This window comes from Tursiops truncatus, chromosome 9, assembly GCF_011762595.2.
Source record: "Tursiops truncatus isolate mTurTru1 chromosome 9, mTurTru1.mat.Y, whole genome shotgun sequence".
In the NCBI taxonomy this organism is placed as follows: Eukaryota; Metazoa; Chordata; class Mammalia; order Artiodactyla; family Delphinidae; genus Tursiops; species Tursiops truncatus.
The window spans coordinates 47,138,258-47,156,032 of record NC_047042.1 but is presented as its reverse complement, the minus strand read 5'-3'; the positions used below and the strand labels follow the sequence as shown (position 1 = coordinate 47,156,032).

General features: G+C 39.3%; 1 protein-coding gene across 3 annotated transcripts in view; it reads left to right on the top strand.

The window, feature by feature from the left end:
• The window catches only part of ASB4 (ankyrin repeat and SOCS box containing 4), a 122,022-nt gene that overhangs the window by 57,455 nt on the left and 46,792 nt on the right, over positions 1 to 17,775 (top strand). For all 3 annotated transcript variants that reach the window (XM_073809699.1, XM_073809698.1, XM_033863052.2), the window contains one exon: positions 9,676 to 9,975. In XM_073809699.1, the coding sequence (XP_073665800.1) occupies positions 9,676 to 9,975 (300 nt within the window). The remainder of the gene's footprint in view (positions 1 to 9,675; positions 9,976 to 17,775) is intronic.

Sequence of the window (17,775 nt, the reverse complement as noted above, 5' to 3'; positions counted from 1 at the left end):
TGATTTCCCAAATCAGCTAGTTAATGGGAAATTTGAGTAGCGAGGCCATCTGGTAAGCGGACTGCAAACAAACACCATGTTCAACATCACTTCTGTTTAAACAAAATAGGTGATAAGGTCTTGTGTACAGCACTGAGAAAGAGAGATCTTTTTTTATGTTTAAAATACTTTCCATTTGTATATAAATCATCAGCACCATCAATCTTCAGAAATGAATACTTAATGGTATATATTTCTACATTAATTTACTATCAGTTCTGAAGGAAGGATGGAATAGTTGAGGCCAGTTACTGTGTTTATGATTTTTACTTGAGGGTTTTATTATAAATTGGCATTGCTATCTTGATTGGAAAATAAAGAAGAGGTCTGTTTTTTAAAAAGTGGTTGATGGAGATTCTGTTAAGAAGAAAGAATGTATACTATATGATCAGATTACTTTCATCTTATGGATTTGTTCAGTGAAAGACTGCCTGAATGCTTAATACATTTTTAAGGTATTTTTTAAAACTTATATTCGTGCCTAGCTTAAAATACTTATGTCCAAGTCAGCAGGTAATTTATTTGACCCTGAGCTGTGACGACTGCCTTTTCTCATCTGAGCATGCCAAATTGCATAGATCATGCGAAGGTTCAGAGGTTGTGAGAAAGGAAGTCTTAGTGGCAGTTTCTGGAGAAGGATGCTGTTTCTCTTGCTTCCAATGGTGTTATCATCCCTGAACGAGAAAAAAATGCATTTTAAAATCCTTCTGTCAATATGAGCCGACTCCCTATGGTCTTCATAGAGCTAAATTTTCATTCATGCAAATGGGTGTTTTCATAGGACTGTGGGATGGGACTTTCAATTAGGGAGAAAGCAAATTACACTCTCTGGATTTGGGGGGGAAAAAAAGAGAACAGTAACATTCTTATGCATGCCAGGTGGATGAATGGAAGAAATGTTAGGATTTGTGGCCATATCTTCAGGGTTTATGCAGGAAATCGTGTGTGTGTGTGTGTGTGTGTGTGCGTGCGTGTGTGTGTGTGTGTGCACGTACACGTGTGCGTATAGAAAGAAATACACTTACTCTCTGTTTAATATGAATATGGGTATAATAATCTGTCTCTTCAATCTTAATCCCAGATTGAAGCCTCATTTTCTTCAGTTTCTTCAGATATTTTCACATGGCTTCCAGCCTCATTATCAGACTTTTTATTTTAGTCAGGAATGGAAGTGATGCATAGAATCCTAGTTGCTAGCCAAGCAGAGTAGACCTAAGTGGTTACATCAGTTTCTAAGTCACAGAGGAATTCCCAGGGACTAGTGTAGAGCTGAGCAGGCTACACTGGTCATTTGTTAGTTAGAATTAGTTCCTTTCTGAATAATTCTAAGGAATGAGACGCTTTGTGGCCTTGAAGGGTATGTGACTAGATTAAACTTTGTGAGACTTTATTAAATCACAGCAGACTTTTTGGATGTTGAATGCTGTTGAATTGCTATGCATTCGTTTTTGATTTTTTTAAGCACTTTTCAAAATCTCTACAACAGAAAAGTGCACAATTCATAAGTGTGAAGCTTGGTTAATTTTCACAAAATAAACAAACATATGCAACCAGCATCCAGAAGAAGAAATAGAACATTACCTATTTACTTTTTATTTTTTTAATTTTTATTTATTTATGGCTGTGATGGATCTTCGTTTCTGTGCAAGGGCTTTCTCTAGTTGTGGCAAGCGGGGGCCACTCTTCATCGCCCATGCAGGCTCAGCAATTGTGGCTCACGGGCCCAGTTGCTCTGCGGCATGTGGGATCTTCCCAGACCAGGGCTCGAACCCATGTCCCCTGCATTGGCAGGCAGATTCTCAACCACTGCGCCACCAGGGAAGCCCTACCTATTTACTTTTAAAGTGTGGGAATCTTCAGGTTTTAGTAATTTGGGGCCTACTAAGCAAGACAATGTGTAAAATCTAGAACATACTATGCTACCTTTAAATTTGCTTGTGTAATTAGTAATGTAATCTGTATTCATCATTTGTCCTGTGGAAGATCAACAGTGGTACGTTTAATCCCAAATAATTTTTGTTTCTTTTAGGACATAGGATTTTTAAAGTGACCACATTTTCTCCCCTAATTATGGTATGTTTAAGTCAGTATGAATGCAAGTTTATACTTTTTGTAAAGGCAACTCAGAAGTCTGTTGGTGAAGAAATCAGCTTGGAATCTAAACATTGCAACCCCCAATCCACAATCTAAATGGTACACTAATAATCAAAAGTTGACCTCCTAAGCAAGTATAAAATATGGACTTTGTGAGGAAGGTAGAACAAAGTGTCTGGAAATTCACTTCTGCTTCCCCGTCTCATTGAGTAACTTCTCTCACCTGTGAGACAGAGAACAGATTTAGAAGCCAGCATCCAGATTCAGATGGCGAGCCCTGCCTAGCCCCAGCACCTAATAATGATTCTTAAAGTTTGAGACATCTCATTCTATTTTTTCAAGTTATTTTAAACTTCATAATCAAATCTTCAGATAAAATTATGTTTTATCCATTAAAAATATTTCTCTCACACTTTGTAAAGCAAACATTAAAAACATTCTGGTTGGGACTTCCCTGGTGGTCCAGTGGTTAAGAATCCACCTTCCGATGCAGGGGACGCAGGTATGGTCCCTGGTGGGGGAACTAAGATCCCCCATGCCGTGGGGAACGAAACCAGCGCACTATAGAGCCCTCGAGCCACAACTAGAGAGAAGCCCACGTGCTGCAACTAAGACCCGACGCAGCCAAATAATAATAAAATAAAATTTTTAAGAAAAGCCATTCTTTAAAAAAAAGAAGCATTCTGGTTGGCATTTGCATTATCTCCTAGAGAATGGCAGATACATGGGTCTGAAAAGTAAAAACAAGTAAGCAAAATTACATCTACCAGCTGACCACTTTAAAATGGGAATGAAGTGAAGAAAAGTTAAATACACGAACAACTTGTAACTGCCAAATGCAATTAGCAGTTGAATAGTCAAGGGATGTCAATGATATAAAGTTTGTTATGAGCCAAGCGCACAGTATTTATAGTGAAAGTGGGTCTCTAAGAAAACGCAAAGCTATTCATATTGGTTCTCACTAGGCCATCTCCATACGGGAAACGTGAATATCCATAAAGCTGTTTCCAAAGGTTTTTCAACCACACATTTGATTCTCCTTCAGATGCATGAGCCTTGGCTCATTAATGTTACAGGCAGAATATCATACTTATCTCTTTGGTATGGAATTCCCTAGTCAGCAAGGTTAATCAGCGTAATGCACCTGAAGTACTTCGTTTATGGCCCAAAGCCTCAGGTTCTTTGGTTGATAGTCATATTTTTAATTAAAATAACCAATGAATGATTTCACTGGAAAACTTTCTGGCAGGTACTCTATCTACTTTACTAAGTAGCAACTGCCTTCCAAATATCTTGAAAGCTCTTATTTTCACTCTCTTAATGAGTCATCTTCTTATCACCTAATTTTCCTCTTTACCAGAAATTCACTCTCCTACTTTCCTATTGCCATCCCAGGGTTCTTTTCCTTTCCTAGATGTTCAGATTTTTTTCTTTTAAATTTTACATTTCAAGCTTATTTTTTTTTTCTCTCCTGGGGAAACTCTGAGATTTATCCTGAAAATATTAGCTATTAAAAAGTAGGTAAGAATTGTGCGCCAGCCTGTAATCCTTCAGGACTGTGTAAATACGTGGACACAGCAGAGCAAATGTCTGCTTATCCAGCCACGAGCAGTGTGTGTAACCTTTGGCTGTAATAACAGAGGCTTCTTGTGTGTGGGGTTCTTTGGACTCAGATAACATTACAGCTGATAACTGTGGCAGAGCCGAGCTTAGCTGAAGATTTACCAGAGATGTGTATATCCCCCCAAACACTGGAGCAGAATCAACCCTTCTTCCAAAAGGTGGCCCAAACACTTCGCTCCTTACTGTATTTCCTGAGCCAGGGGTTTTCTACTCAGTGACTCAGGCATATCTCTGGATTCAGATTTAAATTAAACACACACACACACACACACACACACACACACACACACACACACAGGATTGGTCTTTGTATTTTTGTAGGGGCATAACTCCTAAATTCCTTTAGAACTTTGCCGAGAATTGATATTGGTTTGGAGGTGGACTGCATATAGCTTTCAGATTTGGGGGAGACTAGGTATACAAACATGGGCACTTCCTGCTACTTAATCTCTACAAGATATTTATCCTCATTTGTAAAGTGGAGGCTTTGTCAAGACCCCCTCTAGATCTCCTGCATGCTGATAATCTTCAATGTTTAGAAGGGGAAATTATATAAACAGATTAAGTGTCATGGTCTGGGGAAGGTAAAAAGTAATGGTAGATGCTATAAACCCACATGGGTGTGGCCTATATTTGAGAGTTCTCTCTGGGATGTTTTCCTAGGAGAAAGAATCTGTATTTTCTTCTCAGTTAAGCTCATTGCTCAAGCAGAGCTCAAGCAGAAGGCATCACTGCCCACAGACTGCAGACCCAGGGTGAGAACCAAGTAGTTTACATTAGGGGAAGCAGTGCCTTCCTCACGTCTGGCCCCATCAAGGGCTTTGTTCCTGGGTTTTACTCCCTCCTTACAGTCCTTTGGGCAATCTGAGCACACAGTCAAAGGGCATCCTGGACTCTGCAGAAGTGAGCAGAGGGGGGCCCTTTGAAAGACAAATGCGAAGAATAAATCACATTTTGAGTTCTGAAGCCCTGGGACAATATTGCTGTGGAAAGAAGGGAGAGTATACAAAATGAATCTGCCTGATTAGTTAACTGTATTTCTGTCATGCCGTGACCATTGGGGGTTACATTTTGTAGGACAAATTTTGATCTCTTGACATACCAGCGTCGACACAAATGTGTTAATGGGTGCTGCATCACTGTGGTTTTTTGGCAATGGCATTACCTCAGGTTTGGTCCTCAGTGAGGGTAGGTGTGGTGGAAAGGACACTCCTGCTTGTTTCCACACTTGGTACACAGTGACCTGTGACCGTATCGTCATTTAAAGGTTGTGACTGGGGCTTTCCTGGTGGCGCAGTGGTTGAGAGTCTGCCTGCCGATGCAGGGGACGCGGGTTCGTGTCCCGGTCTGGGAAGATCCCACATGCCGCGGAGCGGCTGGGTCCGTGAGCCATGGCCACTGAGCCTGTGTGTCCGGAGCCTGTGCTCCGCAACAGGAGAGGCCACAATAGTGAGAGACCTGCGTACAGCAAAAAAAAAAAGAAAAAAAAAGGTGGTGACTGTATGTGTGTGGCCTGTTTGCTGTGGACTGCTTCTGTCTCTTCAGTGGGCTTTCCTGCTTTGCAAGGGCTTGAATTATCCAGAAACTCCTCCCCGTTACCCCCCACCAAAGTTCTGCAATGTAGCTTCAAGATACATTGCGACAGACCCTGATCTGTATCCGACTATCTATTCTCTTCCTATCTCTCCACTCAGCTCCCTAGGGGCACCAGCTAAGGGATCTTGCTGCCACCCACCCATCTACGTTCCTACCACCCACATTCCTTTCTAGGAGAGGTGAGTTGTAGGCGCAATTTCATTTATGAGGTTAGCTGAATTCCAACACCTGGCCATCTCTGAGCCCAATTTACTGGTTAATGATTATGATTATAGGACACGGAGATGAAACTGATTGAGAGGTCAAGGATGACCGATTCATGTAATAAACAGGCAGGATAGATTCTCTAAGTGCTACTGGGAATTTAAGAAAAAAAATCAACAAATGTATCTCCATATCAGAGATGTGACATAGAGATGAATTCGGGATCTTCTTTCTTTCCTTATGATTTGTGAAGCAGGCTTGGCGCTAAACCTATACTACTTCCACAAAGACAAAGACAGATGGAAACCCTGCATTGCAGATATTCTGAGTCCATTAGCTTGGACTGAGGCAGACGACTTATGGCTCCAGCAGGCTGAAAAAGTGGCAGTTTTCTCATCTGGAAAATGAAAGGCTTGGACTGGATAATCTTCCCTCCAGCGCTAACATTCTGTGTTTCTTTGATTTTACATCAAAATGGTGTTTTCTTAATCAGCTCTCTGCTGCTTCCTTTCTGAGATCATTTTTCTTACCACTACAGAAGCAGACTTGAGTTTCCAATCAGTTGCTGCATAGAGCTGCCTAATCTTTGCCGTTAATTGGCAAGCAAAACACACTCCAGTTTTCAGATCTGGAACCAGCTTCTTTGCAAGAGAGTTAGAAGAGGCTGTCTTTGCAAATTGCTTGTAGAGGAAACTTGAGTATTAAGATGACTAAGTATTGGTGTTAAGTGATTCCTTCCTTATCAAAAGCAGGTTGCATACCATATAGCTTAAAAACTATGCTTGGAACACAGATTCAATGTGCACAGCTAAATGGAAATGTATATATGGATATATACAAATGTATTGTGTGTGCATATCTATTTACACACACACACACACACACACACACACACACACACAGGCACAGGGTTGATCCTCCCCAGTCCAGACTGTCTGTGAAACTATTTGTCTCTACTAGGGAAAATCCATATCACCAAATACCTTTCAGTGTCTGAAATCTGGAATTAGTATCTTAGAACTTAATTCTATTGTATGAATACAGATTCCTACATAAATTCAGATAATCCTAAGAGGGTCACACTTTAAACAATCCTCAGTCTATTAGACCTTAGTGTAAATTAACTTTGGATTTCTTTTTAAAGAACAACTTTGGATAAGGGGAGAGTTGGGAGGATGAGAAAGCAAAATAGCCCTAGAATTCTGAGTGAGATGAAAAGAGACTAAAGTGTGTGTGTGTGTGTGTGTGTCTGTCTGTCTGTCTGTCTGTCTGTCTAGGTTGGAGGGTGGGCCATAGAAAAACAAAATTCTGGTTGGGAGCGTTCATTCCCTCAGGATTAATCAGCATTGTGCATAACCCTATAAATAACCTCTTTTAAAAAATATAAATTTATTTATTTTTCGCTGCGTTAGGTCTTCATTGCTGTGCATGGGCTTTCTCTAATTGTGGCAAGCAGGGGCTACTTTTCGTTGGGTTGGCAGTGCACGGGTTTCTCATTGCGGTGGTTTCTCTTGTTGCGGAGCACAGGCTCTAGACGCGTGGGCTTCAGTAGTTGCGGCTTATGGGCTCTAGAGTGCAGGTTCAGTAGTTGTGGCTCACGGGCTTAGTTGCTCCACAGCATGTGGCATCTTCCTGGACCAGGGCTTGAACCCGTGTCCCCTGCACTGGCAGACACATTCTCAACCACTGCACCACCAGGGTAGCCCTAAATGGCCTATTTAAACTAAATTATTTTTCCTCCTGGCCAGGAGCACAACAGTTTATTTTAATTTTATTTATTTTTATAAATAGTAATACACGCACAAGGTACTAAATTTAAAAGCTCAAGGGGAGCATTGAAGGATAAGTAAATCTATGTTCTTGTCCCCCAGTCCCCACCAGTGCAACCAGTTTCTTGTGTTAGGTGTTTATAAATATTTTCTTACCTGTTAGCCTTTATACACACTCTTCGGCTCCCTGCTTCTCTCATTCAATAATATATCTTGCGATTTTTTCCATACCAGTATACACAGAACCGCCCCCTTCTTTGTAATGACTGTATAGTGTTCCACTGTACGGATGTACATACTTTATTTAAACAGTCTCCTATTGATGAAGATTGAGGTTGTTTCCAATCACTAACCATTAAGAACAATGCTGTAGTGTAGTGCATGTTGTTGTCCTGGGCCAGGTTACCAGGATTTATAACTCCCAGGAACTTCATACTCTTCATAAAGAGTTCAATGCAAGTAGTGTTCCTGGGAGTTGTGTAATACAGTGGCCCTTATCTGGCATTTCACACATGAGTGAACGTACTTGTAGGATAAATACCCAGGAGTGGTGCGTAGGTAGTTCTTTTCACTTAAATGAGAGACTTTTAATACCTAATCACCAGGCCCACCTTTAACGTGGTCATCATCCTCTGAGTGCCCTCCAGGTGCTCATTTTTGTTGCAGAAGTATTTACAATATTTTAGATTTTTCTGACCTCATCTAATCAGTGAAGCATACAACTTGTACTTCTCTTGTTCTGGGTGCTATACCCTATTAATGTAGCTAAAGATTGTATCAGCATTTGGGCAGCTTCATCTTACTGTTGGCTCATTTCTAGATTATTGTCAACCCAAATACTTAGGTTTTTCCTCAAATAAATTACCATTAAATCATAATCTGCTGGGACTTCCCTGGTGGTTCAGTGGTTAAGACTCCACACTTCCAATGCAGGGGACGTGTGTTCAATCCCTGGTTGGGGAATGAAGATCCCATATCCCACGCGGTGCAGCCAAAATATTAAATAAATAAATAAAGACGATCTTTCCAAAAAAAATCTAAGAAAAATAAAGAAACTCATAATCTGCTTACTTTGTACTCGCATAGTGGCATTTTTACAACCGATTGTAAAAACAAACTTCTGATTTATCCATGTTAAAATTTATATTGTTGTTTCCACCCTAGAGTCTCTTCTAAGCTGTTGAGCTATATCTACATCTTCATCTTGCCATTAAATATTTCATCTTTCTGTACCTGTTTTCCATTCTCCACTCACAGTGAGCTTAATGCCGTGGCTCTGGGTATTGACATTGAAAAAGGATTTATAAAGTTAGCTTTGTTATAGCTTGTCAAAATGGCAATCATTGGACACTTGGGAAAAAGGGACTAGTTCAGTGTTCAGAAGTCAGAGGTAAGAGGGAAAAAGGAAAGAGAGAGAGGGCGAGAGGGAGGGAGGGTGGGAGAAGAGAGAGAGAGAGAGAGAGAGATTTTCAACAGCTAATGGGATTTAAGATCTCAGTTCTAGGAACAGCTATGCTTCTCCTGACCAATTAATCTGTGTATAGCTTGTGGGCATAGTTAATTGTGCAACACATCATGTTTTCCTGTTTATTTTGGCTGCTGGGAAGTTCAAAGGCAAATTTACAGTGTGGTTCTAGCATATATACAACACAGTTTATATTTTGGGTACCTATCTGACCCTGGACCTCTTTTTATTTTCCTTCCTTATTTTGCCTTCCTTATTTTTTCCTTTGCCCTTATTTTCTAGATCATTAAAAATAAAATCTTGTGTAAAATTTGTAAGCTGCTATAAATTCTTCTTAATTCTTCTTCGGAAAGAGGTGTTGTATAAACTGATAGGCAAATAAAATCTTGGTGTGACAAATTTTCTAAAGACATCAAATACATTCATACCTTAGCTTGACAATAGCAACAACTAGAGGGAAAAAGAACTGTGATGGAATGAAAATTATAAGCTTGTAAGTAACAGCTTTGGAATCATTCAAGACAATGATTGGGAGTTTAAAAAAATCTTTAATAAGAATGTCCTGTAAATCATCACGTAAAATAAAATGCAGTCGCATAAATGAAGGTCTCAAACACAAATGCCTTGGACAGCCAGGAAGGTAAAGTAAATGAAGGACCAAGATAATAGGGAAGAGTAGAAAGCCCCTGTCCCATTTAAGTAATCCAAATACACTACTAGGCTAAACATTTGCAGATTCATCAGCCACTAGTTTACAACTTCCAAATCATCCCCCAATTTTATAAATGTGACGAAAGTAAAATACTTTGTAAAAATCCTCACTAATTCTCACAGGGAGAAATCCTAGGCCAAGAAGTTAAACTTTCTCTCCCTTTCTTTTTTCAGGTTATTGGTTGCCTAGTTACAAATTAAAGTCTTCCTGGGCCACGGGCCTGCATCTCTCTGTCTTGTTTGGTCACGTGGAATGTCTTCTGGTGCTACTGGACCACAATGCTACAATCAACTGTAGACCTAATGGGAAAACCCCTCTTCATGTGGCTTGTGAAATGGCCAACTTGGATTGTGTTAAGATTCTCTGTGACCGTGGAGCAAAGCTCAATTGCTACTCCTTAAGTGGACACACAGCTTTACACTTCTGTACAACTCCAAGCTCCATCCTGTGTGCCAAGCAATTGGTTTGGAGAGGTAAGTCTTTCTGGGTGGCTGACATTGTCATCTACTTGCCCAGTCATGGTTTTGAAAATTGGTGACCCTTACTTACCTCCGGCAATGTAGTACATATCTCTATTCATTAAGCCTAATTCAGGGGGCCCTAAAAATATGTAGAGAGATAGTTATGTTGGCCCCAGTCATTCAGTGATGATCACATTGAATTCTTATTACTGTTTTAATTGTAGGAGTCTCGTTAATTAACACATGTATTTAACAAATGTTTATTAGCTTCTAGGATGTCAGGTAATGTGCTAAGAAAGTAAAAAGAGAAAATAGTTTCTGACTTCTAGGAGCTTATATTCTAGTAGGGGAGATGAATATTGATGAAATAAATTATAAATACATAACTGTAAATTGGGAAAGGAGCAAAATAAGGTGCTATGAAAGAGAACGTCAGGAGTAAACTATTATAAAATGTGTAAAACTTCTCTAAAGATACAATATTTAAGCTGAAACTTTATAATGAGAAGGAGCTGGCCATTAAAAACAAGAGCAAAGAAGAAAAGTCTAGGGATAGGGAATAGCATGTGCAAAGTTGCTACGAGAGCAAAAAACTTGGAATATCCAACACATGGAAGAAGGCCAGTATGGCCAGAGTATCATGGGGGGGGGGGGGGGGGGAGGGATAAGAGGGTAGAGGGTAGTGCCGCCAGATGACATTGGATGTGTCAGATCATATATGGCCTGATGGGTGCCGAGTGTGGGGTTTAGAAATGGAGCCACTGAAAAGTTTAAAGCAAGGCAATGACACGGTTTAATTTTCACTTAAGATCATCAATATGGGGTCATTCATAAGCTGGGTTGGAGAAGGCCAAGAATGGAAGCAGGGAGACCAGCAGGGAAACTCTGGCAATAGTGTAGGTGGGGGAGATGATGATTTGCACTAAGGGGAAAGCTTGGATAGGAAAATTAGAAAATGGGTTTGCAATATGTTTTAGAATCAGAATTGGTGGGACTTGGAGATGGATTTGATATAGGTGGGGGTGGGGCTGGGTGACAGAAAAGGAAGTTTCAAGAATCATTGCTAGGTTTCTGGCTTTAGAAAATGGCTGGATAGTGATGCCATTTTTTAAGATGGGAAAACTTGGGGAAGAAGCATGTATGTGGGGAAGATCGTTATACCATTTTTTTTTAAGTTGGGTTTACAGAGGTATAATTTATATACCGTAAGTTCACTGTTTTTAAGTAATAGAGAGTCGTGAAACCATTCACCACAATTATCTCAAAAAATCCCCCGATGCCCTTGGTAGTTAATTCCCTCACTCTCCCCCGACCCCTGGCAACTGTTGATCTGTTTTCTGTCCCTTTAGTTTCATCTTTTCAGAATGTCATATTAATTAAATTATACAATATGTAACCTTTTGAGGCTGGTTTCTCCAGTGTAGCATAATGCATTTGAGATTCATCAATGTGACTGCACTCACCAGTAAATCAGACCTTTTTATTGCTGAATAGTATTCCGTGTATAGATGTAACACAGTTTATTGACTCCCTAGTAGAGGGGCGTTTGGATTGCTTCTAGTTTTTGACAGTTTTGAAAAAAGCTGCTCTAAACATTTGCATACACGTTCTTGTATGGACATGTTTCATTTCTCTTGGGTAAACACCTAGGAATGGGAAGCTGGGTTGTATGGTAAGTTTATAAGAAACTGCCAAACTGTTTTCCAAAGTGCTTCTACCCTTTTGCATTTCCTCCAGCAGTGTGTAAGAGTTCCTGTTATCCTCCATCCTTGTCAGAACTTCGTAATGTCAGATTTTTAAAGATTGTTTTAGCCATTATAATAAGTATTAATAGCATCTCATTATGCTTTTAATTTGAATTCCTCTAATGACCAAAGACATTGAGTATGTTTTCATGTATTTGTCTGCCAGCTGTGTGTTCACTTTGGTGAAATATCTGTTCATTTCTTTTGCTGCTTTTTTTTTTTTTTTTTTGCGGTATGCAGGCCTCTCACTGTTGTGGCCTCTCCCGTTGCGGAGCACAGGCTCCGGACGCGCAGGCTCAGCAGCCATGGCTCACGGGCCCAGCCGCTCTGCGGCATGTGGGATCTTCCCGGACCGGGGCACAAACCCGTGTCCCCTGCCTCAGCAGGCGGACTCTCAACCACTGCGCCACCAGGGAAGCCCGCTTTTTTTTTTTTTTTTTTTTTAATGGTTGTTTTCTTGTTATTGATCTGTGAGAGTTCTTAATATATTTTGGATACTAGCCCTTTGTCAAATACGTATTTTGCAAATATTTTAATTCATTCTTTGGATTTTCATTTTTCTAATGGTGTTTTTAAAAGAGCAGAAGTATTTAATTTTGATAAATTCAGTTTATCAATTTTTACCTCTTAATGATTTGTGCTTTCTGTGTTCTAGCTAAGAAATGTTTGATTAACCCAAGTAACAAAGGTTTTCTCCTACGTTTTTCTTCTAGAAGTTTTATAATTTCAGGTTTTACTTTTATGTCTTTGATTGATTTTGAGTTATTTTTTGCATATGGTGTGAGGTATGGGTTGAAGTTCATCTTTTTCATGTATGGATGGCCAATTGTTTCAGCATCATTTGTTGAAAAGATTATTCTTTCACCATTGAATTGTTTTGATATTTTTCTCAAAAGTCAATTGGCCGGGACTTCCCTGGTGGTCCAGTGGTTGAGACCTCACCTTCCAAGGGTGCAGGTTCGATCCCTGGTTGGGGAGCTAAGATCCCACATGCCTCACAGCCAAATAACCAAAACATAAAACAGAAGCAGTATTGTAACAAATTCAATAAATACTTTAAAAATGGTCCACATAAAAAAAATCTTAAAAAAAAAGTCAATTGGCCAAATATGTATGGGTCCATTGATCTATATATCTATTTTTTGCTAATCCTCCACTGACTTGGTTGTTTTATATCAAGTCTCAAAAGCACATAGAGTGAGTCCTTCTAGGTTAGTTTTAAACATGAGAGGTTTCAGACCTCTTTGAGACATCAAAGTGAATAAGTCAAGGATGCACTTGATATAAAAGTATATATTTCAGAAAAGAGCTCTGAACTAAAGCAGTAAGTTTAGGAGCCATTTGGCCTATAGATTGTATTTGAAGCCAAGGAAATCAATGAACTCACCTGAATAAACAGTGTAGAGAGATAAAAGAGAACTTAGGACCAAGCTCTGACAAATTCTTATGTTTCGAGGTTAGCAGGATGGAGAGGAGGCAATAAAAGAGAGTGAAATTATTCTAGGGTTTTGATTTCTCTTCCTTGTGATAACCACTTTCCTCTATAATTCTTTATTTCTAAGAATGTGTTAAAATATTCCACACTAAAAAAAAAAAAAGAGTGAAATGGATTGATAAATGAAGTTGGAGAAAATCCAAGAGCATTTTTGGCATCAGAGAAACTAAGAAAAAGGCAGGTTCAAGAATGGGGGAGTGGTCAGCTGTATTGATAGCTACTGAGAGGTTTAATCAGATGTTCATTAGATTAAGTGACAGAGTTATCACTGACAAAAATAGTTTTGATGAAATGGTAGGTGCAGAAGCCAGATCAGAAGATGTGAATGGGAGGTTAGAAACTAGAGATGGCATATGCTGACAACTGGTAAAAGAAATTTGGCTGCAAATGTGAGCATAAGAGTAGCATGATTGCTGAAGGGGGTTTGGGGGGGGGGGGGCGTTTGTCACAGGAGACTATTATCTACAGTTGAAGATAAAAGGAAATGTTTGGGGACTTCCCTGGTGGCGCAGTGGTTAAGAATCCGCCTGCCAATGCAGGGAACATGGGTTCGAGCCCTGGTCCAGGAAGATCCCACGTGCCGCGAAGCAACTAAGCCCGTGCGCCACAACTACTGAGCCTGCTCTCTAGAGCCCGTGAGCCACAACTACTGAGCCCGTGTGCCACAACTACTGAAGCCCGCACACCTAGAGCCTGTGCTCTGCAACAAGAGAAGCCACCGCAATGAGAAGCCTGCGCACCGCAACGAAGAGTAGCCCCCACCTGCCGCAACTAGAGAAGGCCCCTGCGCAGCAACGAAGACCCAGTGCGACCAAAAAAAAAAAAAAAAAAAGGAAATGTTTGTACACTGAAGGAAATGATTTATAGAAAGCAAACAGTTGAAGATGCATGAAACAGGATAACTGAAAGGTCCAAATCTTAGAGAAGTTGAGATGGGGTGAAATCCAGAGACCTTGAGACACATCCTCCTTTTCATCAGGTGAGCCAAAGTAAAAGATGGTTTTAATGCCAGAGCACTTGTAGATTTGGTTGTGGTAAGATGAGGGAGTCCCTATCTGGTACAAAGTCATCAGCCAAAATGAGAGCAGAAAGACTGGAAATTGGATGAGAGAGGGGAAGATATGGAAAGGTCATGGGGAAAGAATGGGAGGACATGCTTGAAGATGCTGTGGTCTTCTCAACCTGTGAGAACTAAAGGGAAAAAAAAAATCAACCCAGCTTATTCTCCTTCTTGCCTGCCCTGGGAGGAAGGGCCCAGTGCAGAGATGCTTGGAGAAGGACAGGCATTGATTGGAGCTTATCCACTTTACCTTCCCACATGGGGCCATCACCACCTTTCACATTTACTTATACATTTATTTTTAGATTTAGTTTTTTTAATCTACATTTTAACTAATTAATTTAAACTTTTAAGCTGTTTATCTTCAAAATTTTTGGAAAGTTAAGAAATTATATATTTGTTTAGTTATTGATCTTTTATATCACTACCTTTTCATCAACCACGGAATAACAGTGAGCTCCCGACCTCGTCTTTCCTCAGAGGTGTTACCACACAGCTTTCCCAGAGGACACAGTTATTCCCCATGTGCTTTATCCCTGCCGACAGAGGGAGGCCTACCTAGAGAAGGAGGAGTAAAGAGGTAGGAGGAGACTGAGCAACGCCCCCTGTAGGCTGACACAAGGAATTGGACTGATAACCCAAGAGGAAGAGTAGAAGGAAGTCTGTTAAAGATAACTGACCCTTTAGCACCACGTCATCAAAGGCTGAAGCCATAACAAGAAAGATAAATTAGAGAACACACAAATGTTTGTTTCAACATCTGTGTGGCAAACAGATTATAAAATTAAAAAGCAGTCATAAAACTGGGAAAAATATTTGGGACTATATGACAAAGGGCTCATATCCTTACTATGTAAAGAAACTTTAAAAATTAAAGTTAGGAGGGTAACAACTAAGAGAAAAAAAAAAAAAGCACAAAGGGACCAAGAACAGGAATAGGTATTTCAGAAAAAAAACAGGCAAGCATATAAACGACAAATAAAGGTAACATAATGATCACTTGTATTGTAATCAGTAAAATGTCAATTAAAAATAAGAATTAGATGTTTTGTTGTGTTTATTACATTAACGAAGATATCAAAGATGATAGTACATATGTTGACAAACACGTGGGGCAGTGCTCTCACACAGGCTTAATGGAGTGAAAATGCATATGATTGAGGGGAATATCAAAAGCTTAAAACCTTTTTAAACTCAGAAATTCTGCCTCTAGGATTAGGGACTAATTCAGCACCTTTTGACTCAGGGTTCTCATTGATGTAGGGCCTCAAATTCAGACTTTGGATATATCTCTAAACAAGGTTATACACTGAGTCAGAGATAACTGATGAGAAAGACAGACATTTATCGTGTAACAGAATTTTGCTTGGTCACGTGATCTGTAGTACACTAGAAATTGAGACGTCTCCTAATTCTATGAGAATCTTCAAAATAGTGGAGTTATAGTGTGTTTTGTTTTATATTTTTGCAATAAAAGCTTTGATTGGTTAAGAAATACATTTAAAATGTACCACAATTTTAAAAGATATATATTGGCATTTTTAATTTTTAATGTACTTAGAGTCTCAAAAAAGTTGCTTGATTTCTTTTTGCACTCAGAGAGTCATTTATATTACTGAAATACTTAAAAAATATTTTTATATATAATAGAAAAATTTAAGCTGTTACCTCCATTCCATACAGACGTTAAAAATGATATTGTAAAAGAATGTTTATTGACATAGAAAGATTTAAAAATAAGTTCCTAGGAGTATATGAACTGCATAAACTTATTTTTCTAAAAATTATATATGATTATGCATATCAGAAAATAATATATGAATTATGAGTCAAACTTGATAGCATAAGTAATATTTAGCTGTAGCTAAGTAACTTCAAAAAAGCAAATTTGTTATGTCAGATCCTTACTCTTAGAATAAATTTTTTTTTAAGTGTGGTACCTGGAAAATTTTTCAAAACAAAATAAAACTGTAAATCAGGTAATTGGGTAAAATTTCACCCATTTTATGAATGGAGGAAAGGAGAAGAGAAGTGCTTGGAGGTAATCTTCTAGTCTGGAAATTCTAGAAGACTGTCAGCATCTTGCAGCCTTTCTTTTGCATTTTTATGTCTTCAGTTTCTTGGACAGTGCTTGGCACATAGGAAGTACTCAATAAATGATCTCTGACTGATCTGGGAATGGCTCCAGGAGCCCTGACTGCATGGAAGGGAACTACTGCCATCTAGTAAATGGAAACTGTTATGTTCACAGTTAATTAAATGCTGCTGTTGGTCAGTTTTACTCTCTCAGTCTCTAGGGAGATAGCTGAGGGATGAATTTTCTCTCTCCAGGATTATGTGGTAGGCACTTTGAGAAGTCACATACATCACTTTGTAGCTGGACAGAGGGAATTGAGACAGCACACAGACAAGGAAAATAAGTCAGGCTAAACATTAAACTCAGGACCAGAGAAGTCCATTAGAGGAAAACCAATGCCATGGCAACTGAAAACCGATGTGATTTCATTTGCTATTTAATGGGCTTTTTGTGGAAAAGTGCTCTTTGTGGAAAAGGCTAATTGAGGCCAAAAAATTGCATGCAATTTTCTCTTAAAGGATTTTCCCCTATTTTTTCAATGTTGCAGAGCCTGCTTTGTCCTCAGGCTGGATTTTGTCTGCTATTTTTTTGTTTGTCTTTCTACTTAATGCCCCCCATCTTCTGGCCTTTGTTTCCTTTGGTATTAGTATAATAGTGTTCATCAGTTGAGAAGGCTTATTTACCTCAGTGAAAATGTCCTTTCTGTGAATCCTGCATTTCCCTACAAATAAAGAGAGTCAGGTCAGGTTTAGCTGGCTGAAAAGCAGCATATTATTTCTACCTATTCCCTTTCGTAAGAGGAAAATGAAAGCTGCTTGCTTTTCTCTGCATGAAGCAAATCCTGACAGTTGGAGGAAAATTTGTTACTGCAGGAAAGCCATAAAAATTCAAATGTTTCCTAGCAGAATGTAGCATGAGAGCAATGTAAAGGAGACCATGCCTTTTAAAAGACTGTCCCCTGCTACTTGGTGTGACAGTGGCACGAGTTACCTGCACGTTAGGAAATTCCCTATTCAATGATGTGAACACAGTAAGGCAAGATGTCATTGGACTTCACTTTGGCCAAGAAATAGATATGCCTGCTTGACAGACACCTCTCTCACCAGTCCATCACCTTCTGTCTTTCCATCTCTTAGGTTATATATTGTAATAGCACAAATCTGACCCTCCTAGTCACTTGCAAGTAACCTTGGGGATTTTTGTCCCATATGCTGTATGGGACATACACCTGTACAATAAGAATTTAATATTTTCTTTAAATTGACATTACTTATTTAATTTTAAAGGAACTTTTATATCACTATAAAAATTAATTTGTCACTATAAAAAATATGCCAAAATCCCTTGCTGTACATAGAAGGTAATAGTAACAGTAAATAATGGGCAATCAAATTCTTGACCTCTGTCAACCCAGAGACCTTCTTTTCTCAAATGG